Genomic DNA, 25088 nt, shown 5'->3' with positions numbered 1-25088 from the left:
TTTGCATTTCAAATTCTGTTTTTTATTTCTTAATCGAATTACATACTGCTGGATGGTAAATAGTTTCTTTCGCAAAGTAAGCCAACAAAACTAAGTAGTTTTGTCGATTCCATAATCTATTACATGAGAATGTCAGTGGCTAAATTCTTCCAAGTAAAGAGGATCATCTCACAACTTGACATGCTTCCTGGAAGCAACTATGACTTTACATTGTTTCTAAGAGTCAGGCTGATTTCGGAATATTAGCGTGTATACACACACACACACACACACACACACATATACACACATATGCATATACATATATATATACATCTTAAAATAAAGAAAATAATAGTATTTAGTTCCTTTACACTTAAATAAGCTCCCTTTATCTATCTAAACTTTCTTGACGATTTAAACTTTCTCTTGCTTTGGTCTTCTATGAAAACCCAAAACTCTTCCGTTAATAATTGTAATAAAAAAGAATGTAGAACAGCAGTAAAAACCATGGGTAGTCTTAGCTCTGCAACCAAATAGCTGGGTAATTTAATCACTGCTGACTCAAGTTTCTCCATCAGGAAAATGAAGATATATGTTTAATTAATATATCCTGTATTCAAATTCTCATGAAGGAAATACAAACCCATATGTATCATCTTCTTCCTCGGAAAACTGGAGTGGAATACCACAAACCCCTTCAAAATCTTTATATCATTTCTTGCCATTATTTTTCCAAGGGAACTGTGAGCTTGCGGATGTGCCATAGATGTGTTCCCAGTCGGTTCGACTCTTCAGTGGTTGGAATCATCTCTGTAAACGTCTGCCTTCATGAACATAGGGGATTTCTCCATCTGTAAGCAACTACCAAAAAAAATGCCACTTGCAAAGATACAGGTGACTACGTAACATTCTTTGCTGATATAGTGGTTGAAGTATATATATTATACATTGAAAATACCTTGATCAATTCTTCATTCAGATTCTGCTCTATTTTCTTACAGATTAATTTCATTTTTCCAACCTGATAAATATCAGATGCAGAATAAATATTTGGTCTCTCTTTCCTTCAAACAACTCTTCCTGGACCATCATCATCGTGATCACTGCTACTGTTATTTGTTTTCTGGAAAAGACAATCCTATATGTAAAGCTAAAGTACAGGAACCTAGCAAATGCTAAACGCTTACGCTGGCACTTAAGAGTTTTCAAGCAGGTAAGAGGTACACATCTATGCCCATGTATTTCCTTCTCCCCAACTTCCCAACACACACAGTCTCTTTTTGTTTCATACCACCACATTCCTCCAGTTTGGGGAATCAATTATTTAGCTAGATGACAAATAGAGTCACTGAAAAATAGTTATACAGAGGAAACTGTACACTATAATACATAACTACCCAAGAGACAATTATTGACTGACTTGTAAAAGCAAAGAATCTCAAGAACCAGGATAAAATATTCCAAGAAAATATTTGTTCCTTTCCCTACTTGGCCACTAGGTGTAGCTGAAGGCCCATAAGTTCATATTTACGCTTCGTCACCCTCTAGACTAGATTGTCACAAGCTGAAAGAACTTGCCTCTTGCCCCTGCAGTGTGTTTTATTAACAGGTAAGATCTTCCATGTGACCTATTACAACTCTCAAAATTAAAGAGAAGCCAAAGACACCTCAGCACACTCTGCCCAAGCACCATTGCTCACCACAGTCTGATAGAAATTGGAAATCAACAAAAGGTATCTTTGAACAGCCTCCACTTCTCCCCCCTTTTATCCCCTTCCATTTCTGAAGTGCTCTCATCCAGCCTTCCATTCGCTCAGGTACCAGTGGCTCAATTTTATGCTCTGCTGGGGACATGTATATCTTAGGAGACAAACACTGGAGAGAGTACAGCATTTAAACTAAAGGAGGAAGTTCTGAATGGTGGGTTTTTGTGCACCCGTCAGAAAGAGATTTGAAGGCTGCTAGGTCTTTCTCTACCTTTATTTGACCCTTAAGTCATTCCCTTCTCCTGATCCTCCTCTTACCTCTCAAGCCAGTCCCCTTCGATGTCTTATATGAAACTCTTTGCTCTTACCTTAAGTACCGGCGTTCACCAGACTTCTCACCTCACACCACTAGCCAATTCCATAAATTCCTCAACGTTTCCAAAACAGTCAGAAAGGGTTCTAATACTAAGGATTCCAATACCTGGATCTTCAGCCCAATCGCTTTCCCAAGTTCTACCTGCACACACACACACACACACACACACACACTGAATTCTGATAAACATTTAAGCACAGCATGTCCAAGATTCACTCAGTCCTCTCTGCCCCCTGGGTTGCATTCCTGGTAGTGGAAATACCATTCTTCTCGACACACAAGCCAGAAGGTCTAAAAATGCTAGACTTCTACCTTCCTATTCACCCCAGCTCTCATCAGTCGAATTAATTGGTCAATGCCTTCAATAAGTCCTTTGCTCTTGCTGCCCCTCTGCCTGAAATGTGTTTTCCTTCCTGAGCCTCCCTTTGCCAAAACTTGCTTCTTCAGTGGCCACGTAAATTAAAATGGAAAGCTACTTCCTGCTTTTCCCCATGGGATTCCCCACCCCTTTCAATCCTGCTCAGTTTTTCTCCAGAGTGCTCATGGTGGTTTTCAAATCGGTCTGTAAAGTTCTGGACACTCATCTCCTCCACAGGTTGATTCCCTGAATCTGCTACGTAACTTCAGAGGCTGAGTCCGAAAGCACCATATAGCTTCCTCCTAGTTCTCTTGGGACCTTGTCCTTGGAGCCCTGGGCTGCAGTATAAAAGGTCCAAGGATTCCTGAGGCTGCCAATCCCATGAGGAAGCCGGGCCACTTAGAAAGGCCGTGTTTAGGTGCGTCCACCAGCAGGTTCACACCTGGTAGCCAGTAACAACCTCCAGGGTGAGCGAAGATGCCTTCACACGCTTCCACTCTCCAGCTGTTGAGCTGCCCTTAGCTGTAAAGTCTTTCCAGTAGAAGCCCCAGACATCAGACATTATAGAGCAGAGACAAGTCATGCTCCTGGTACCCTTTCGGAATTCCTGTCTCACAGCATCCATGGGCATCATAAAATGGAGAGTCTTGGGGTGATTCGATAAATAGCAATCATAACTAAATAGCACTTGTCACTATCTCACACAATTCATAGTTTACTTTTACAAAATTTTCTTGATTTCTGTCTCTAAATTATGAGCGCCATGAGAATAAGAATTTTTGTCTATTTTCCTCATTATACCTCGAAGAATACTGGTATATGATAGATGCTCAATAAACATTTGTTGACTAAATGAAAGAGTCAATGAGTAAATTAATTTATTTCACCTTTACTGTATCATTCTCCTTTCTATTCCCCTCCTATTGTCTTAGTTCAGACCTTATTTCTTACTTAGACTACAATAACTTCCCATCTGGTTTTACTTCCTCCCATTTTACCGCCCTACCACCCCCATGCTTCTTGCTTCAGGAAGAGCGATTTGAAGATATAGACTTGATCCTACGGTCAGGTGAACTGAAATTGTTCATCTATGCGGTCATGTTACTATCATAATGACCCTGTCTCCCAATGACACAACTGATTCAGCCATAGGAAAGTAACTGTCCAAAGGCTAACACATTGGCCGGCCAAGAAAATTCCAACCAAGACACAGGGAAACTATAGTCAGATCGCAGTGGTGTTTAAACTGAAATAATCTTGGGGTGAGCCCAGGATGTCCTTTTGGGGTTATATACTCATATTGAAGACTGGAGAAAGTAGCTTGCAAAAGTCCACAGGAGAGGAACACCTGGTCAGAACAAAGCAATACTAAGAGACCATACGACCCCAAATATAGATGGAGAGAGAATATACATCTGTCCCCAAGAGATGTGTAATTCCCCAAGTCAGTACCCATCACACCCAGTTGTGCATTGTTCCTGTGAGATATCTCCTGGCTTTATTTTCTCTACCTTGAGTGATTTAAAGAAGAACACCTATTTTATTACTCTATGCTTATGTACATGTTGTTCCTTCTGCCTGGAAGGCTCTCCTCATCTTCATACCCTCGTTGAAGTGTCCTTCAAGATCCATTTCAAGTGTCTTCTTCTCTGAGAGTCCATATGACTCTGTATTTTGTGGCACCCCTATACATTATAGATACCTTCATTTACTTGTATTTATCACACAGTACTATAATTATTTCGTAATAAGCTCCTGTTTTATAATTTGCAATTGGAATAGTCCCCTTTATCTGTGGTTTCACTATTCATGGTTTTACTTACCTCCTGTCAGCATGGTCCAGAAGTAGATGATGATATGTAAAAGTTCAACAGGAGCCCACGCTAAGTCACAACGCTTACGTCATTCACCTCATTACGTCTCATCACATAGAAATTCTATCAACTCAAATCATCACAAGAAGAAGGGTGGGTATAGGAGAATAAGATACTTTGAGAGACTACACTCACATAGCTTTTATTACCGTATATTGTTGTAACCGTTCTATTTTATTGGTACTTATTATTGTTAATCTCTTACTGTGTCTAATTTGTAAAATGAATTTTCATCATAGGTGTGTATATCTAGGAAAAATCATAGTATATATAGGGTTTGGTACTATTCATGGTTTCAGGCTTCTGCTGGGGGTCTTAGAGCATATTCCAAAGATAAGGGGGAACTACCGTATATTTATTAAGAAATTTGTAGCTACAAGTAGCAAAAACCCTGATTTTAGCTTAAATCGTAAGATGGATTAGCCATCCTAAGTCAATGGAAGGAAAGGATCCAAGGTTGGTTGCAACAATGTCGACAGGGACTTGGGTTCTTATATCTCTAATGGGCTAACCTCAGTTTTGGCCTTACCTTGTACTGGTGACAGGCAGAATTAGCAGAGCATTTGTGATATATGAACCCAACCATGTTCGAAAGAAAAGTTCTTCTCTTTCTATGGAAGAGAAAATTTTTCACAGAAACGTTCAGTCCCCTGCTATCATATTACATAACCCTTTCTGAACCAACCACTGAGATTGGTTTTACCATGGGATGGAAGTTACAGTCGACTGAAACTAACCACTTGGGAGTGGAACAGGTAGACACTGGACAACAACTATACCATTAGAAGAGTTAAAAGCTAAGCTGACCCTTTCTGAAACTGAAGGCAGAGATTTTTTTTTTTTTCTGGACCAGAACAGGACTATTTTTAAAGTTGTTATATTTTCAAATAGGTTTTCTTCATATAATAAAGATGTATAGCCAACAAAATTATATCGTAAATCACTGAGAGCAGGTTTATTTGATAAATGTTAAAATGCTTCCTACGAAGTGATTTGTTAATATAAATAATCGTCTTAAAAAGAAGTATATAATTATGATGACTTCATTTCTAGCCCTCCAAAAATTCCCTTGTTAATATGATTAATAAACAATTTCTCTGAACCAAGAAAATCATGTACATGTTGGCAGGTAATTAATCTCAGGGCAAAACGAACAGAACCTAATATTTATGAACAAATTACTGATAGCTAGCTATAAGGTCCATTTGCACAGTAAGATACACTGGCCCATATACCAAAGCCAAAAAGAAAATGACATTAGTCTGGTAACATTGAAACACAGGGGATAAGAGAAATCTAATACACAACATCTTTTGTTCTATCCAGTCATTGTTTGCTCTGCCCTTCCACAAAATGCCCCTTCATGCATTCCAGTCATGTACATCCATTTGAGAACTCCCATGATCTTAGGACCACAGTGATTGGTTAGGGCTACCCAGATAGACTCACTTGATCCAATCATCGTAACTTACCCTCCTGGCTGCAGCTAATGTGTCCGCAAATAACACTTGACCCAATGAAAACCTTTCTCAGGGAGTTTTTAACTTCACAATGGAGATCAAGTTTTAATCCCTCTCCAGTGATGAAATTGAGCCTGGAAACTGCTGTGAGCCATATTTCCAGCTGTGTGGAAGAAGCTAGTGTCAGACAAGGAAGACAGTATGAAGAGAGAAGCAAAGACAAAAAAGTGATCTGTGACCATCTGAGTCCCTGAGGTCTAGTTGCAATTTTGCCTTTCCTGGAGTTTGGTTACATGAGACAATACCATTTCCTGTTTCCGAGCTAATTTTAGTTGGGCTCAATTATGTGAAACAAAATCATCCTGACTAATACATACGAACACAAATTTCATCTCCATTTGGGTTCTTTTTTTTAATGTTTCACAGAAATATGTTTGAGGGGGAACTTCTATTTTAGACCTAAGCTAGTGAGTGACTTAAAAACAATCTTTTTCATGAACAACATGAGGTCTGTAAAGCACCAGTATTAAAATTCACTTTGTTCCTCTCAGATGAAACTTCCAGCATCCTCTTCCACTAATATTACAATTAGCAATGGATGCCGTGATATGCTGCCCAGATTTTCCCTCCAGGACTGAAGAACCTATTCCCTCGGTTGCTGGGAATGCTGCCAGCAGATAGCCCACAGCTGACAAGAACTCTGTTTCAAAACTGCCTCATTGCCTTGCCCAAGGTCGCATCCCTTTCACAAGGCAGCCTGCTTCCAATGACTGGTTAATGTTTGATACAAAGGCCTGGATCCCTGGCCCCAACTCAGGAAAACTCTGAAAGGCCATCCTCACTTCCAAGCTTCCCTTGGTGGGGGGGGGGGGGGGGGGGTGCCTGAGGATGTCACTGGGCTGCAATGCAGCTCACACACTGGGCTCTCCTCCCTTCCTTTCCACAGGCATTGCTTCCAACAGCACTCCCCGCTCAACTCCCAGCCTGCTAATCTCCACCTCAGAGGCCGCCCTCTGAGAAACCCAACCTGCAACATGGTGCTTTTTAAACATCATTAAACCATAAAGATATGATGTGGCCCTTTAAGAAAAGCTCAATGGTTAGTTAATGGCTCCTTAAATTTCCCTAGCATTCTGCTAAGCATTACAGAGGAGAGAATAAAAGTATAAGGTGTACCTCCTGCCCTTAATGAACACACAGCCTCGTTGGACACATGCAATGTAAGCAGTCGTTCTCATACAACTCAGCAGCATGTCCGGATGAAGAAAACTAAAAGGAAGCCCAAACTGGCACACGGTGGATGATTCGTTGGGTGGATTCATTCATCACAGTAGATGATTCATTGGGTGGATGGATGGATGGATGGATGGACGGACGGATGGATGAATGGAAAGAGGTGTATGTGAACTGGGCTAGACCATAAAATGTATGTGAAGGCTTTCCACTTTTGCCACGGCCACCTTCCTTCTCTTCATTAACCTCCTTTATCATCCCCTGTTTTTCACATTAAAAAAATAGAATAATCGACCAAAGTGAGCACACAAGATCTCACTAGGAACTCTGCTTTGGTCTGGGAGAATATGAGGGGGGAAAGAGCCTGCCCTTTTGCCTCTGTGCCAAAATCTAATCTCTCCCATGCTCTCGGAAGGGCCAAAGTGAACCAACCACCTTCCTGCCTCACAAGTAATCTATGGAGAAAGAGAGCTATTCTATAGTCAGTAACAATCATACCAACACTAATAATATCTTACATCACTATAGTGTTTTATGAACTAGCCTCTTACCTTATTTGATCCTCATATCATCCTGGAAGGTAGGGAGGGTAAATATCATTGTATCCTCCCTTTCACAGAGAGGAAAACTGAGGTCCAGAGGTCCTACATATTAAAGCAAAAATTAAAATGAAGTCTTCTTCCTTTCGTTGCCGTCCTATAAACTATTAGAATTCACATGGACTATGAATGAGGTCTGTCTCTGAAGGCTACCAACTGAGAGTTACGATTTGTGTAGTAATGAGATGATAACATTCTTAGTTCCAGTAGCACAGTTAGTCTGGGTCTCAGTAAAAGTCAGTCGATCTTTACCAAGCAGAACTCATATCATTGCATATATTATCCAGAAATGATGTATCTGAACATAAACTTTGAATTGGAAAAACAGAGAGAAGTTCGACCAATTAATTATACCCACCTTTGAACAGATAAGTACATATATTACATGCTAGATCATAAATATCTCTAACTTCTATCAGGATCTTACTTACAATTACACAGTTCCACAGGAGATAAAAGCTGGATCCTAACAGAAACCTATTTCCTTTTCTACTCAGTTGTATGGCATAACATTCTATTCTTAACTGAGATAAACTTATTTTGGATGTCTACTGTGGCAGGTCCCTTGTGGGGGTGGGGGTGAAAATTGATGGGAAAAGAAATTGCTCTGCCAGCTCCTGCCATGCACCTTCAACTCAAATCAGCTTCCTACTTCCTGTACATGTCTTCAGCCAGCATATGGCAGAAACATCAGTACGTGTTTTTTTCTTCCCTTCATGAGTGAATTGAGGTCATCTCTTGTGCAGTCATTATTTTGTAAGGATTATTCTGCAGGATGATTTGATTTCCTATTGTCTTGTCTACTCTTGTTTCCACCTATATTTGCATCTCATTGACTCTCAAGAATAATGTCTTACTCAGCTCCATTCCATCTGTTCATGTATATAATGAAGATTCAGTTTCTAAAGTGTTCTATTCCTGAATCTGAGTCTCATCCAGCAGTCTCGTTTATGGACTATATGACCTTGGCCTAGACAATTGCATTCTCATTGGCTTCAGCTACCTCTTCTAGACAAAGGGGAAAATTATAACTGTTCCATTTATTACTGTGCTTTGAAAAGTCACAGGAGATCATTGGAATGTATGGATTTAATCTTCATGACTGTGCATTCACACATAATCCCTGAAAGTCCCTGACATATTCAGTAGATTGTCATTTTGAATTAATAGATGTTTAAGGATGATACCTGAGGTAGTCACTTAGCATGCCTCAGCACCTGGGCTGTCCAGTAACTAATTTTTTCAGGTTTTGTAGTTCCCTTCCCATCAGCAAAAATTCACATTGAGCAATAGAAACTTTCTATCTTTGTTAAACATGGACACTGAGCCAAAACAAAGCATATGCAAGTGTTGTCAGAAAAATTGAAGCCAAAGTAAAGAGAGCTAAAAAGCAATAATTATTAGTCAGAAAAATTAAGTTTTCAATATATTCAAGAGTGGAATGCTAGGGGTGCCTGGGTGGCTCAGCTGGTTAAGCGTCCAACTTCGCCTTAGGTCATGATCTCACGGTTCATGGGTTCGAGCCCCACATTGGGCTCTGTGCTGACAGTTCAGAGCCTGGAGCCTGCTTTGGATTCTGTGTCTCCCTCTCTCTCTCTGCCCCTCCCCTGCTCATGTCCTGTCTCTCTCTCTCTCTCTCTCTCTCTCTCTCTTTCTCTCAAAAATAAACATTAAAAAAAATAAAAATTAAAAAAAGACTGGAATCCTGAATTTGGCCATGACTAGTGACTCTATTATGTGAAAGGCTCTGCCATATTTATTGAATACAGAATGAAGAAAAAGTGATTAAAGAAACTATTTCATCTAGTGCTTTAGCCAGTGCAATTATGGAAATTTGTAGGGATAAAACTATATGTTAAAGTACCGCTGTAACTTGAAGGATTCCAGATGGGTTCAGATGTATCTCTCTTGAATGTTAAGTACCTACCATATAAGGCAGCGTGGAAATGCTGGGCATGTTATGGTGGTTCCACCCAATGAGATAATGCTGATCGTATAGAAGTTATTTTTAAAGATTTTTTTGTTTGACTGCTACATAAAAAGAGTAAGTATTTTAAACCCCCCAGAGCTCATATTCCATACTTCTGACTGAGAAAGCAGTAAGCACTTTGGGAGATTCTTAAGCATTTGTTTAAAACTATACCAATTTAAAGGTGACCCTATGACTCTATAAATACTCCTGTCTTTTAATTTATCTGTTTTTCTTCTACGAATCTATCTTAAGAAAGTAGTCCAAATATAGAGAAATGTTTATTCATTACAGTATTTTTGCAGCATTTTAGGTAGTGAAAAGCTGTTGGAAATAATCTAAATATCTACTGTGAAGGGAATGGCTCAGTTAATTACGGTTTAGACATGAAAGAAAAATGTAGTTGCCACTTAAAATGTTCTTTAACAGACTTTAATGAAAAGCTGAAATTCATGTAAAGATGTGTGTTGCTAAAAGTCTGGAAAAAAAGTCTGCCAAATGATAATACACTGGAGTTTGAACACTGGAATGAAAACTTTTTTTATATTGATGTACTTTCCAGTTTCTCTATGATATATACATATTACATTTAAAGTCAGGAAAAAAGTTGAAGAGAATTTTTAAATAATCTATCTTTCTTAAAAATAACAATATTACCCAGAGGAATGATGAACACATGAAACACTACCCCAATGTCAGAAACTAGACTTGCTGTTGACTATCTACTGCGCCTATGCCCTACAGGCATGTAAATGTCTCCCAGTTTCTTGCTTACCGCTTATGACATGTTTGTTTATAATGTTGGAATGTTTCCATAGCTAGTAAAACAGAAATTACTGACAATATCAAGAGGGAAATTTGCAGATGTTTGTGTTACCGTCCAAAGTAGTTATTTATTTATAAATATTAGACTAACTAGATACTAGGTACTATGTGTGCTAGGGGCTGGGGAAATCAGAACGAGAAATGCAGAGTTTACGGTCTGATGGTAGAGTTTTATGGGAAGCAAACAACCATTTCACCTGAAGCTAGAAAGATGAGTGTTAGCAAAGCCAAAGTGAGGGCTAAGTCAGGCATGGGGCACTCTATGCAAGAGCCCTGGAGGCAGAAAGGCGAGTTCCTAGTGTTCTCCAGTATCCAGTCCTCCTTTTCTTCTCTATTCACAGAGAATTCTACGGCTCAGTTCCCTGGTAACTGGGCAGAGCCATGTGATTAATTCTGTCCACTAAAATGTGAACAGGAGTGATATGCAGCATTTCCAGGCTAAGGCAGTCTGTCTTCTCCTCTGACCTTTAACTGAAGAGGTCATGTGTTCCAGGTCACAAGATCTTGCCTCAGTAACCACATAGATAGCAGCTGTCCTGGAGTCATTCAGACCCATAGCAGATTTTGCACTGATAAGAAATAATTATTTATTTCGATCAGCTGCAGAAAATGGGGAATTTCTTATTTCTAGTATAACTCAACCTATCCTGTCTTTTTCTTTTTTACTTTTTAAATTCTATTATTATTATTTAATAATTTTATTGTCACATTAGCTAACATATAGTGTATACAGTGTAGTCTTGGCTTCAGGAGTAGATTCTCATGATTCATCACTTATATACAACACGCAGAACTCATCCCAACAAGTGCCCTCTTCAATGCCCATCACCCATTTTTCCCGCCTCCCCTGCCATCCCATCCCCATCAATCCTCAGTTTCTTCTCCGTATTTAAGAATCTCTTATGGTTTGCCTCTCTCTCTGTTTGTAACTGATTTTTCCTTCCCTTCCCCTACGGTCTTCTGTTAAGTTTCTCAAATTCCACATATGAGTGAAAACATCTGATATCTGTCTTTTTCTGACTGGTTTATTTCACTTATAATATCCTCCAGTTCCATCCACATTGTTGCAAATGGCAAGATTTCATTCATTTTCATCACCATATATATATATGGTATGTGTATATATACATATATATATATATATATATATATATACACATATATACACCACATCTTCTTTATCCATTCATCAGTTGATGGACATTTGGGCTCTTTCCATAATTTGGCTCTTGTTGATAGCACTGCTATAAACATGGGGGTGCATGTGCCCCTGTGAATCAGCACCCCTCTATCCTTTGGATAAATTCCTAGTAGGGCTATTGCTAGGTTGTGGGGTAATTCTATTTTTAATTTTTTGAGGAATCTCTACACTGCTTTCCTGAGTGGCTGCACCAGTTTGCATTCCCACCAACAGTGCAAAAGGGTTCCCTTTTCTCCACATCCTCACCAACATCTGTTGTTTCCTGAGTTGTTAAATTTAGCCATTCTGACCGGTGTGAGGTGGTATCGCAATGTGATTTTGATTTGTATTTCCCTGATAAGGAGCAACATTGAGCATCTTTTCATGTGCCTGTTGGCCATCTGGATGTATTCTTTGGAAAAGTGTCTATTCATGTCTTCTGCCCATTTCTTCACTGGAGTCTTCTTTTTTTTTTTTGGCGGGGGGCAGGGGGTTGAGTTTGGTAAGTTTTTTATAGATTTTGGATACTAACCCTTTATCCAGATATGTCATTTGCAAATATCTTCTCTCCATTCCATTAGTTGCCTTTTAGTTTTATTGGGTGTTTCCATTGCTGTGCAGAAGCTTTTTATCTTGATGAGGTCCCAATAGTTCACTATTGCTTTTATTTCCCTTGCCTTCAGAAACATGTCAAGTAAAAAGTTGCTGCAGCCAAGGTCAAAGAGGTTATTGCCTCTTTTCTCCTCTAAGATTTAATGGTTTCCTGTCTCACATATAGACCTTTCATCCATTTTGAATTTATTTTTATGTATGGTGTAAGAAAGTGGTCCAGTTTCATTCTTTTGAATGTTGCTGTCCAGTTCTCCCAGCACCATTTGCTAAAGAGACTGTCTTTATTCCATTGGATACTCTTTCCTACTTTGTCAAAGATCAACTGGCCATACATTTCTGTGTGAATTTCTGGGTTCTCTATTCTATTCCATTGGTCTATGTGCCTGTTTTTGTGCCAATACCATACTGTCTTGATGATTACAGCTTTGTTACAGGCTGAAGTCCAGGAATGTGATGCCTCCAGCTTCGGTTTTCTTTTTCAACATTACTTTGGCTATTCGGGGTCTTTTGTGGTTCCATACAAATTTTAGGATTGTTTGTTCTAGCTCTGAGAAGAATCCTGGTGCTGTTTTGATTGGGATTGCATTGAATGTGTAGATTGCTTTGGGTAGTATCGACATTTTAACGATATTTGTTCTTCCGATCCATGAGCATGGAATGTTTTTCCATTTCTTTGTGTCTTCTTCAGTTTCTTTCGTAAGCTTTCTAAAAGTTTCTCTTTTTTAAATTTTTTTAATGTTTATTTATTTGAGAGAGAGAGAGAAAGAGAGAGAGAGAGAGCATGAGCGGGGGAGGGGCAGAGAGAGAGGAAGACACAGAATCTGAAGCAGGCTCCAGGCTCTGAGTGGTCAGCACAGAACCTGATGCAGGGCTTGAACTCACAAACTGCAAGATCATGACCTGAGCGGAAGTCGGACGTTTAACCGACTGAGCCACCCAAGCGTCCCAGATTTCTATAGTTTTCAGTGTACAGATCTTTTATCCCTTTGGTTAGGTTTATTCCTAGGTATTTTATGGTTCTTGCTGCACTTGTAAATGGGATCAATTTCTTGATATCTCTTCTGTTGCTTCATTATTGATGTATAGAAACGCAACTGATTTCTATACATTGATTTTATACCCTGCAACTTTGCTGAATTCATGTATCAGTTCTAGCAGTTTCTTGGTGGAGTCTTGTGGGTTTTCCATGTAGAGTATCATGTCATCTGCAAAAAGTGAACCTTTGATAATTGCTGATTTGAATGATTTTTATTTCATTTTGTTGTCTGATTGCTGAGTCTAGACCTTCCAACACTATGTTAAACAATAGTAGTGACTGTGGACATCCCTGACGTGTTCCTCATCTCAGGGGGAAAGCTCTCAGTTTTTCCCCACTGAGGATTATACTAGCTGTCGTCTTTTCATATATGGCTTTTATGATGTTAAGTTATGTTCCTTCTATCCCAACTTTCTTGAGGGTTTTTATTAAGAAAAGATGCTGTATTTTGTCAAATACTTTTTTTTGCATCTATTGACAGAATCATATGGTTCTTATCCTTCCTTCTACTAATGTGATGTTTTGCATTGATAGTTTTGCAAATATTGAACCAGCCCTGCAGCCCGGGAATGAATCTCACTTGATCACAGTGAATAATTCTTTTAATATGCTCTTGAATTCAATTTGCTAGTATCTTGTTGAGAATTTTTGCATCCATGTTTATCAGAGATATTTGGCCTATAATTCTCCTTTTTAGTGGGGTCTTTGTCTGATTTGGAAATCAATGTAATCCTGACGTCACAGAATGAGTCTGGAGGCTTTCCTTCTGTTTCTATTTTTTGGAACAGCTTGAGAAGAATAGGTATTAACTCTGCTTTACATGTCTGGTAGAATTCCCCTGGGAAGCCATCTGGATCAGGACTTCTATTTTGGGGGAGATTTTTGAAAACCAATTCAATTTCTTTGCTGGTTAGGGGTCTGTTCAAATTTTCTATTTCTTCCCATTTGAGTTTTGGTGATGTGTGAGTATCTAGAAATTTGTCCATTTCTTCCAGATTGTCTAGTTTGTTGGCATGTAATTTTTCATAGTATTCTCTAATAATTGTTTGTGTTTCTGTGGTGTTGGTTGTGATCTCTCCTGTTTCATTTGTGATTTTTATCAATTTGGGTCCTCTCTTTTCTTTTTGAGCACTCTGGCTAGAGGTTTACCAATTTTGTTTATTCTTTCAAAAAACCAGCTCTTAGATTCATTGATCTGTTCTACTGTTTTTGTTTGTTTGTTTGGTTGGTTGGTTGGCTTTGTTTTTGCTTTTGGGTTTCTTTGTTTGTTTGTTTTTGGATTCTATATTGTTTATTTCTACTATAATCTTTATTATTTCTCTTCTTCTGCTGGCTTTGGGCTTTCTTTGCTGCTCTGTTTCTAGTGTCTTTAGGCATGAGGTTAAGATATGTTTTTGGGATCTTTCTTGCTTCTTGAGATAAGCCTGGATTGCAATGTATTTTCCACTTAGGACTGACTTTGCTGCATCCCAAAGGGTTTAGACTGTCGTGTTTTCATTTTCATGTGCTTCCACATGTTTAAAAAAAAATTTTTAACACTTACTTATTTAAGAGACAGTGAGAGACACAGAGCATGAGCAGAGGGGGGGCAGAGAGAGGGGGAGACACAGAATCTGAAGCAGGCTCCAGGCTCCAAGCTGTCAGCACAGAGCCTGATGCGTGGCTCAAACTCACAAACCGCAAGTTCGTGACCTGAGCTGAAGTCGGACGCTTAACTGAGCCACCCAGGCGCCCCCCTTTTTTTAAATTTTTTTTAAACATTTATTTATTTTTGAGAGACAGAGCATGAGCAGGGGAGGGGCAGAGATAAAGAGGGAGAATGTGCTTCTATACATTCTTTTAAATTTCTTCTTTAATTGCCTGGTTGACACACATTCTTTAGTAGGATGTTCTTTAACCTCCACGCATTTGGAGGATTTCCAAATTTTTTCTTGTGGTTGATTTCAAGTTTCATAGTGTTGTGCTGTGTTCTGAAAATATGCATAGTATGATCTCAATCCTTTTACATTTGTTGAGGGCCGTTTTGTGACCCAGTGTGTGATCTATTCTGGAGAATATTCCATGCACACTCGAGAAGACTGTGTATTCTGCTGCTTTTGGATGAAAGGCTCTGAATAATATATCTGTTAAGTCCATCTGTCCAGTGTATCATTCAAGACCATTGCTTCGTTATTGATTTTCTGCCTAGATTATCTGTCCATTGAAGCAAGTGGAGTATTAAAGTCACCTACAATTACAGTATTATATCAATAAATTTGCTTATGTTTGTGATTAATTGATTTATATATTTGGCTGCTTCATTTTGGGGGCCTAAACATTTACACTTGTTAGTTCTTCTTGATGGATGGAGCCCTTAATTATGATACAATGCCCTTCTTCATCTCTTGTTACAGTCTTTGGTTTAAAATCTAGTTTATCTGTGGGTCACCTAAGTGGCTCAGTCAGTTGAGCAGCCAGCTTCAGCTCAGGTCATGATCTCACAGCTCATGAGTTCGAGCCCCACGTCGGGCTCTGTGCTAACAGCTCGGAGCCTGGATCCTGCTTCAGATCTGTGTCTCCCTCTCTATTTGCCCCTAATTCACTTGCATTCTGTCTCTGTCTCTCTCCAAAGTAAATAAACACTAAAAAAAATTTTTTAATCTAGTTTGTCTGATATAAGTATGGCTAGTCCAGCTTTCTTTTGACTTCCAGTAGCATGATAGATGGTTCTCCATCCCCTCACTTTCAATCTGCAGGTGTCCTCAGGTCTAAAATGAGTCTCTTGTAGGCAGCATACAGATGTATCTTGGTTCTGTATCCATTCTGATATCCTATTTTTATTGGGGCATTTAGTCCATTTGCATGCAGAGTGATGGTTGAAAGATATGGATTTAGTGTCACTGTGTTATCTGTAGGTTTTGTGCTTGTGGTCCTTTGTAGTCTTTGCTGCTTTCCACTCACAGAGTTTCCCTTAGGATTTCCTGCAGGGCTGGTTTAGTGGTCATGAACGCCTTCAGTTTTTGTTTGTCTGGGAAAGCCTTTATCTCCCCTTCTGTTCTGAATGACAACCTTGCTGGATAAAGGATCCTTGGCTGCATATTTTTCCTATTCAACACATCGAATATTTCCTGCCACTCCCTTCTGGCCTGCCAGGTTTCAATGGACAGGTCTGCTGCTATCCTTATGTGTCTACACTTGTAAGCTAAGGCCTGTTTGTCCCTAGCTGCTTTCAGAATTCTCTTTCTCTTTGTATTTTGTCAGTTTCACTGTGATATGTCGTGGCGTTGACTCATTTTTGTTGATTTTGAAGGGAGTTCTCTGTGTTTCCTGAACTAGGATGTCTGCTTCCTTCCCCAGATTAGGGAAAATCTCAGCTATAATTTTTTCAAATAAACCTTCTGCCCCTTCCTCTCTCTTTTTCCTCTGGTACTTATATGATACAGATATTATTATGTTTCTCTGAATCACTTAGGTCTCTAATTCTCCCCTCGTGGTCTAGTAATTTCCTATCCCTCTCTTTCTCAGCTTCATCATTTTCCACAATTTTATCTTCTATTTCGCTTATTCTCCCCTCTGCTTCTTTCATCCTTGCTGTCACTGCATCTAGTTTATTTTGTATCTCATTAGCAGCATTTCTTAATTTGTCATGACTATTTCTTAGGTCCTTGATCTCTTCAGCAATAGATGCTTTGCTGTCTTCTATGCTTTTTCAAGCCCAGCTATTAGTCTTATGACTATTATTCCAAGTTCATGTTCAGATATATTGTTTATATCTGTTTTGTGCAATTGTCTACCTGTCATTTCTTCCTGGAATTCCTTTTGAGAAGAATTCTTCTGTTTCATCATTTTGGCTAGTTTTCTGTCTTTTACATGTTTTAATAGCTTGTTATGAGTCACCAACTTGCGAGTACTACTATGTTAAAAAGTGGTAATACACTGTCCAGGGCCTGGCATTTCAGGAAGTGTTTTGGAGTGTGTTGCACACACTCTGTTGTGTATCTCATTGCTTTGTCTCCCTACTGGTAGTGGTGGTTTTGTTTGATTTGGGCTTTGGTTTGTTCATTGAATTAAACCCTGGAAAAAATGGAAAAGGGGGAGGGTGGAAGAAACTTTATCCCATACAAAGAGAGAAATGACGGGGATGGCAAAAAAAAGACCAGGCAAAGAATCAAATAAACTACAATGCTTAATCCAGAGAGGGAGAGAGGAAAATAAAGAAGACAGAGATAAAGAAAAGGTGTAGAAAGAACAGAGTAAAAATGCCTGATTAAACAAACAACCAGAATAGAGAAGCAGTTACCAGGCACAGAGGGTCAAGGTTTGGTGTAGGAGGGTCTGCCCTCCACAGGGGGCTGTTTTCTTGTTCCCTGAAGCCCCACTGTGTTGGTGATGAGGAGAAAAATGGCTACACCCCAATCTCTCCTCCCCAGACTAGGTGTTCCAAACCATAATGTTCAGGCAGTCCTCACAGAGCAGTGTGGATGGGCCGGTTTGTCCTGCTCCACAGTCTCCCATGCCTCCTAGGTGCTTGGCTGGGATTCAAAACCCAATGTCTTAAAGGATTCCCCTCCACATGGACCCAGTTCTGGAGCAGGGCTAGTCTGCCCAGCCAGCAAAGGGCTTCTGGCTGGCATCTATCTTTTATCCTTGGAAGAGTAATATACCCTCTTCCCACAGTAATCAGGGGAGGGCACTGCTGTCTCCCAGTGCACCCTTGAGATCACTACTGAGCCCTGAGCTGGTTCCCCCTCCCCCGGAAAGCTTGCACACACAGTGGCAGCTCTAGTCTAGAGAAAGTCACACAACTCTGAAAACTGATCTTCACTCCTAAGGCTGTTTGCAAGGTACAAACTGGCTCTCTCTGTATTTTTCATTCCCCGATCCATAGTCTAGAGAGGTTTTTCTCTTGTCCAAATACAATCCCACACTTCCACAGCCTCTCTTTCTCTTCCTTTTGTCTCTCTGCTGAAAAGGATCCCCTCCTCCAAGCCTACGCCACCCATTTTATATCAACCCAGTTGGTAAACATGCACCTCTGTCCCCCCAAGCTGTCTCTGTATACCTGTACACACGTGGAGATGTTTCTGTCACTCTGTAGCCTGGATTCCTGGAATTCCATCTGTTCTGACGTCCATACTGCTATGTTTGAGGGAGAAGGTTAATTCTGGTTTCCCTACTTCTCTACCATCTTGATTGTCCCCCCAACACATCCTGTCTTAAACAGGGATTTTAAAAATCAAAACACTGTGATTGAATCAAGTAGAAGGGATGGGCATTTAGAAATGAGCGTTAATTGCATCATCTATGGCTGGCATCATTATAACATGGTCCCTATAAAGATGCATTCCCCAGCATGACGAGAAGGTACTCACTCTCCCCTTCTCCATTCTCCCCGTGATGTGCTTCTGGAGCACTTTTTTCTCACTCTCATTTGTTTACTTTCTGGTCAGACCTTCCCTATTGCAGTTATGCTTATAGTCTACTTCATTATAGACTACCACCAATCCCTGACTGTCTATTTCCACAACTTTCTTTGAAGACTCTTCTAGTCAATGTAAAACTCAAATTTTAGCACCCAGTATGAGGTTTCTTTGTTTCATTTTTCTAGAACACTGTCATCAAATCTATTTGCCAAGTACAAAATAAACAACTTAAAGAGAAGCCACAGAGAAGACTACCATGTTGCAACACTGTCAACTCAACTCAGAATAGTACAGTGGAGAACATGCTACACAAATGTGCATTGCCATAAATGCAGATTACAGTCTGGGGAGCTAGTTTTCATTGCTTAAATGTATAATAATAGTTGACATTACATAGGGCTTAAAATGTGTTAATAGATTAGAACAGACCAACCACCTCCATCAATCACACAAAATTGAAACCGTAAGAACGACCTCCAAGTGCAACTTTAAAATGTCTTATGACTCACATCACGATTCCTCCTTCATTGAAGACATCACAGCACTGGCATCAACCCTCACTTGAAGAAATCAACCTATCCAAAGACCATTCCCACTTGTGATATCCTACAACCGAACTGAACAATAGAAAACTGTACAGTCGTTTCTGCTAATGAGAGACCATTTCCATTGAAATGTTCTCCCCTGTTTCCATAATTTTATATAGTTTGTTCATTTATATTATAACTGGTTTCTTTATTTAAAAAGGAGGCTTTCCACAGTTTGGAGGACTTACCAAGGTTCACCTCTAACTTTCCTGCCACAGACCAGGACCACTGAGCCAGACAACTTCTGTGTACATTCCTCAGGGCCTTGTTTGTCTCTTTTGCTTGAGGTTCCTGGGCTCTGCTGGAGAGATGAATCATGCATTGAGTCCAAAATATTATTTAATTACAGCTTCCAAAAATAACAAAAAACTTTTTTTATTTTTTCCTAAGAAAATAATATTTTATTCATTTATATATTGAACTTTCTGATCAGATCTGCACTACAAAAAATTCTTGGTGATATAGTGTTCTCTATCTTATGTCAACTTTATCTTGTAATATCTTCTCATAAACATTACTTGGTGATTAAAGGGAAAACAATATAGAATGATCAACAGATAAAATACCAGTAAGTCTAAGTCCATGACAAAAACTGTCACCATGGTCTTCTGCTTATGGCCAAGATGGAATAGCAGATAAAAGATTTACTCTCTTGCCTAAACAACTAAAAACAAATGGACGAAATATATGAAGAAACAGGTTTCAAGATATAGGACATCAGCTGAAAAACACTGATAACGGAATGAGAATCAAATAAGGTGAATCCTTGATTGCCTGAGCTTATGGCCTTAAGGAATTTCCAAGTTACACCACAGAAAAGAAACCCAGGAATTCAATGCAAACGTCCTGCATTGAGGAGATAAAGCTCAGAGTCGTGGGAAAACAAGGTGGCAGAGTTTACAGGGCAGAGTATTAGAGATTACTGCTGGGAAAGAATCACCCAAAAGGACTAGAACTAACAACACTTGATGCTCACCCAGGACTGGGAATAGTGCCTGTACCCACTAACCAGACTGAAAAACCTCATAACTCACACACCTTTTGGTAAAGCATCTCGCTTCGGTAATCTGGAGTATTTAACCCTAGACTAAACACTGCACATCTTAAAAGCAAGTCGCTGAGCACATCTTAAAAGCAAGTCGTGAAAGAATCAAACTTTTTCCAAGTAACTTACCCGCATCCAAGAACAATGCCCAAGAATATTTTTACTAATATAAAAATATCCAACACTGAACAAGGAATAAATCTATAATGTCCAGCATCTGATAAAAGATTACGAGGCATCCAAAAAGCAAAATACAGCCTTTAATGAGAAGGGAAGTCAATCAATTGAAAACAACCAAGTATTAAACTTAGCAGACAAGGACATTGGAACAGTTACAAGGGTTTTCCGTATGATCAAACATTACGTACAGAGATGGGTGACATAGAAAAGACCTAAATCAAAATTCTAGTGATAATAACTTTAAAGTGATGATATGAAAAATATATTGGATGGAATTAAAAGTAGATTAGAAAAAAGAGAATAGAGAAGATGCTTCACAACAGCGTGAATATAATTACCACCATTGAACTGTACGCTTAAGAATAGTTACGACGGTAAATTTTATGTGATTCTTTTTCACCACAATAAAAAATTGTTTTGAAAAGTTGATTAGAAATTTCAGAAGAAAAAGTAGTGTGTTTGAAGACATAGCAATAGAAACTATACAAAATGAAGCAGAGAAAGAGAAAGCAGTTAAAATAAGAGTATCAGTGAGGGGTGCCTGGGGGGCTCAGTCAGTTGAGCATCTGATTCATGATTTGGATTTGGGTCATGATACCAGGGTTCATGGACTGGGCCCCAGGTCAAGCTCCACGCTCAGTGTGGAGCTTGCTTGGGATTCTCTCTCTCTCTCTCTCTCTCTCTCTCTCTCTCCCTCTGCCCCTCTCCCCAGTTCATGCTCTCTCTCTCTCTCTCTCTCTCTCACGGTCTCTAAAATTTTTAAAAATGAAAAAAAAAAAAAACCAGGATCAGTGAGCTTTGAACAATGTGAAGATGCCATATCTATCTATATATGTAATAGGAGTCTCTGGAAGAGAGGTTGACAGAAAGAAATTTGAAGAAATAATGGCCAGTAACTTTCCAAAGTAAATGAAAACTGTGTTTCTGTATACCTAAGCTCAATCAATCCAAGGCACCAGATATAGGAAGAAAGAATACACCAAGGCACATTATAATTGAATTTTTCTAAACTAGTGATAGAAAATTTTAAACCAATTAAAAAACAGAGAAAAACACATTAAGTGCAGAGAAACACAGATAAGGATGACAGCAGATTTCTCGTAGGAAGTGATGCAAATGAGAAGGCAATGAAGCAACATCTTTAATCTAGTGACAGAAAAAAAAAAAACCAGAAAACCTGTCAACCTAGAATTTTATACTGAGTAAAATATCTTTTAAGAACTAAGTGGCTTAGTCAGTTGAGCATCCGACTTTGGCTCAGGTCATGATCTCATGGTTCATGAGTTTGAGCCCTGCATCAGGCTCTGTGCTGACAGCTGGGAGCCTGGAACCTGCTCCAGATTTTGTGGTCTCCCTCTCTCTCTGCCCTTCCCCCACTCATACTTTCTTTCTTTCTCTCTCTCTCTCTCTCTCTCTCTCTCTCAAGAATAAATGAACATTAAAATAATTTTTAAAAAAAGAACTAAAGTGAAATAAAGACTTCCAGATGTACAAAAGTTGAATAAAGTTCATCACCAACAGACCTGCTATATAAGAAATGTTAAAAGAAAAAAAATTAGAAATGTTAAAAGAGGTTTTTCAGGCAAACATATGAGGACAAAAGGGGAAAAGGAAGAATTGGAACAAATAGAAAACAAACGGCAAGTGGATCAATAATCACATTAAACGTTAATTGTCAAACCATCCCAGGTGAAAGGTAGAGATTGTCAAATAAGATTTGTTTTTTTTAAATGTAAGATCTGACTATATGCTACATATAAGCACTCCATAGAAAAGGATAGAAAAAGGGGGGTCTGAGTGGCTCAGTCAGTTAAGCACTGACTCTTGATTTCAGCTCAAGTCCTGATCTAACAGTTTGTGTGTTCAAGCCCTGTATCGGGCTCCATGCTGACCGTGTGGAGTCTGCTTGGGATTCTCTGCCTCCCTCTGTCTCTGCTCCTCCCCTGCTCACTCTCTAGCTCTTGTTCAAAATAAATAAATAAATATATATATAAAAGAAAAGGATAGAAAAAGATGTACCATGCTAACCCTAATTAAAAGACAGTTGGAGGGATTATGTCAGTATTGGACACAATAGATTTCAAAACAGAGTACTATAAGTATTTTTTAAAGGTTATTTCATAAAGATAAAGGGGTTAATCCATCAAGAAGGCATTAAAAAATGTTCATGTAACCAATAAAATACATGAAGCAAAAACTGATAGAACTGCAGAAGTGGACCAATCCATAATAGTTGATTTCAATATTCTTCTCTCAATAGTTGATAGAAAAAATAGACCAAAAATCTGTAAAGTCGTAGAAGAATTAACAACATAATCAATAGATTTAATTGGCGTTTATAGAACACTCCAACGAACAAAAGCAGAACATGCCTTCTTTTTAAGTGCACATGAAACATTTACCAAGATAGACCATATTCTGGGCTATAAAAAAGTGTCTCAATAAATTGAAAAGATTTAAGTTACACAAAGGATGATCTCTGACTATAATATAATTACCAGAAGTTAATGACTGAAATATTTCTATAAAATTTCAAATATTTGGAAGCTAAATGACACACTTCTAAATAACACATGGAACAAATAATCAACAAGGAAATTAGGCAGCATTAAAAGCTGAGTAAAAATGAAAAGAAACTATTCCCATATTCGTGGGATGTGTTTAAAACAGTACTTAGGGGAAATTTATAGCATTAGAAAGTGAAATCCAAGTAACAAAGGGCGAAACAATAAATCAAATCAGAAAGCAGTGAAATAGAAACGAAAACCTAGTAGAGAAAATCAATGAAACAAAAAGCTAGTTCTTCGAGAAGATCAATAAAATTAGTGAAACTCTAGCCAGACTAATCAGGAAAATAATGAAAGGAGTCACAAATTACCAATATCCACAAAGAGAGATAATAACAGCCTGGAATCTACAGATATTGAAAGAATAATAAAGTAATATTATGAAAAACTTTATGCCAATAAACTTGACAACTTAGATAAAATGGAAAAAAATCCTTGAAATACACAAACTTCAGAAGAAATAGGTAACGTGAATAGCCTTATATCTCTCAGAGAAATTGAATTCGGAGCTAAAAACTTTCCCACAGAGAAAACTGGGCCCAGATATTTTTGCTGGTAAAATTTACCAAACATCTAAGAAAGAAACAGTACCAATCACACACAAAATATTGGAGAAGGTCAGTGAAAAAGGAACACTTCCCAACTCACTCAAATGAAGCAAGCGTTATACTGCACTAACACAACACAAAGACTACAAGACAAGAAGACTAGAGAGCAATACTTCTCATGACATAGATGTAAAATTACTAAATAAGGATTTCAACAAATGGAATTCAAAACTATATTAAAAGGCCATCATGACCAAGGGAGAGGGAGCTATCCCACAAATGTAACAATAGTGTATCATTCAAAAATCAATTCATGTAACTCACCATATCAACAGAACAAAAAGAAAAAAAATGCATGATAATCTAAATAAAGGCAGAAAAAGCATTTAACAAGATCCAACACCCCTTCCTGATAAAAATTCACAGCAAGGGAACTTTATCAAACTAACAAAGGGAAAAAGGACATCTATGAAAAGCCTACAGCTAACTTCATTCTTAATGATGAAAAACAGATGCTTTTTTTCCCCTCAGATCAGAAATGGGACAAGTGTGGACCCTTCCCACTTTTAACCATCATTCTAGCCAAAGACGAAAAGAAAAAACAAATAAACGAAAGATCTCCAAATTGAAGAGGAAGAAGTAAAAGCCTATTTCGAGATGAAATGACTGTCTGTGTGGAAAATCCTACAGAATCGACTAAAAAGCTACAAACCAGACTAAATAGAACTAACAAGAGGGTTCAGCATAAAAGATCAATATACAAAAACTCAGTTGAAGTTCTTCTACTAGTAATAAACAATCAGAAATTTTAAAAAGCAATACCACTAACAACAGCATCAAAATGTGAAACTGGGATAAGTCTAACAAAAGATGTGAGAAACCTATACAATGAAAACCACAAAACATTGCCGTGAGATGTAACAGATCTCCTACATACTTGAAGTGATAAGACCATGTTCCTGGGTTGGAAAACTCAGTGTTGCTAAGGTGCCAACTCTCCTCAAATTGATTTATAGATTCAGTGCAATCCCTATCAAAATCCCAGCAGGCATTCTCATAGGAATTGACAAGTTTATTTCAAAGTTCAAATACAAAATTTAAAAGAAATTCAAAGGAGCTGAAACAGCCAAAACAAATTTGAAAAAAAAAAAAAAAAAGCACAAAGTTAGAGGACTCTGATAACCAGATTTCAAGACCCAGTATAAAGCTACAGTAATCAAAATGTTATGTGGTTAGCATAAAGGTTGACAAATACATTAATGGGGCAGAATAGAGAGTCCAGAAACAGACCTACAGATACATGGAAAACTGATTTTCAACACAGGTGCAAAGGAGACAAGGTAATCTTTTCAACCAGTATGCTGAAATGGATATCCATATGCAAAAATATGGACTTTTATCTATACGTCTTACCAATATAATAATTAACTCAAATGAAATCATAGATCTAAATGTAAATCTTACAACTATGCAAATTTTAGAAGAAAATATAGAGCAATATCTTTGTGACCTTAGGTTAGGCCAGATTTCTTAGATATAACCCCAAAAG

At 38.5% G+C, this 25088-nt stretch overlaps 1 protein-coding gene and 1 long non-coding RNA gene across 3 annotated transcripts in view; both read right to left on the bottom strand.

The window, feature by feature from the left end:
* On the bottom strand, positions 1–6616 carry LOC131514960 (uncharacterized). The gene is made up of 2 exons (XR_009263362.1): positions 4826–6616; positions 1–1105 (listed from the first exon to the last, which is right to left on the bottom strand). It is a non-coding gene; the product is annotated as an uncharacterized LOC131514960 (long non-coding RNA).
* Positions 6617–19368: 12752 nt separating this feature from the next.
* Positions 19369–25088, bottom strand: part of HECA (hdc homolog, cell cycle regulator) — a 190043-nt gene continuing 184323 nt past the window's right edge. Inside the window, exon 4 of one of the 2 annotated variants that reach the window (XM_058735465.1) lies at positions 19369–19500. In XM_058735465.1, the coding sequence (XP_058591448.1) occupies positions 19384–19500 (117 nt within the window). In that variant the 3' untranslated portion in view covers positions 19369–19383. The remainder of the gene's footprint in view (positions 19501–25088) is intronic. The other variant, XM_058735463.1, reaches the window with a different exon arrangement.

This window comes from Neofelis nebulosa, chromosome 6 (genome assembly GCF_028018385.1).
Source record: "Neofelis nebulosa isolate mNeoNeb1 chromosome 6, mNeoNeb1.pri, whole genome shotgun sequence".
Taxonomy (NCBI): domain Eukaryota; kingdom Metazoa; phylum Chordata; class Mammalia; order Carnivora; family Felidae; genus Neofelis; species Neofelis nebulosa.
This window is presented reverse-complemented; position numbering and strand designations above follow the sequence as displayed.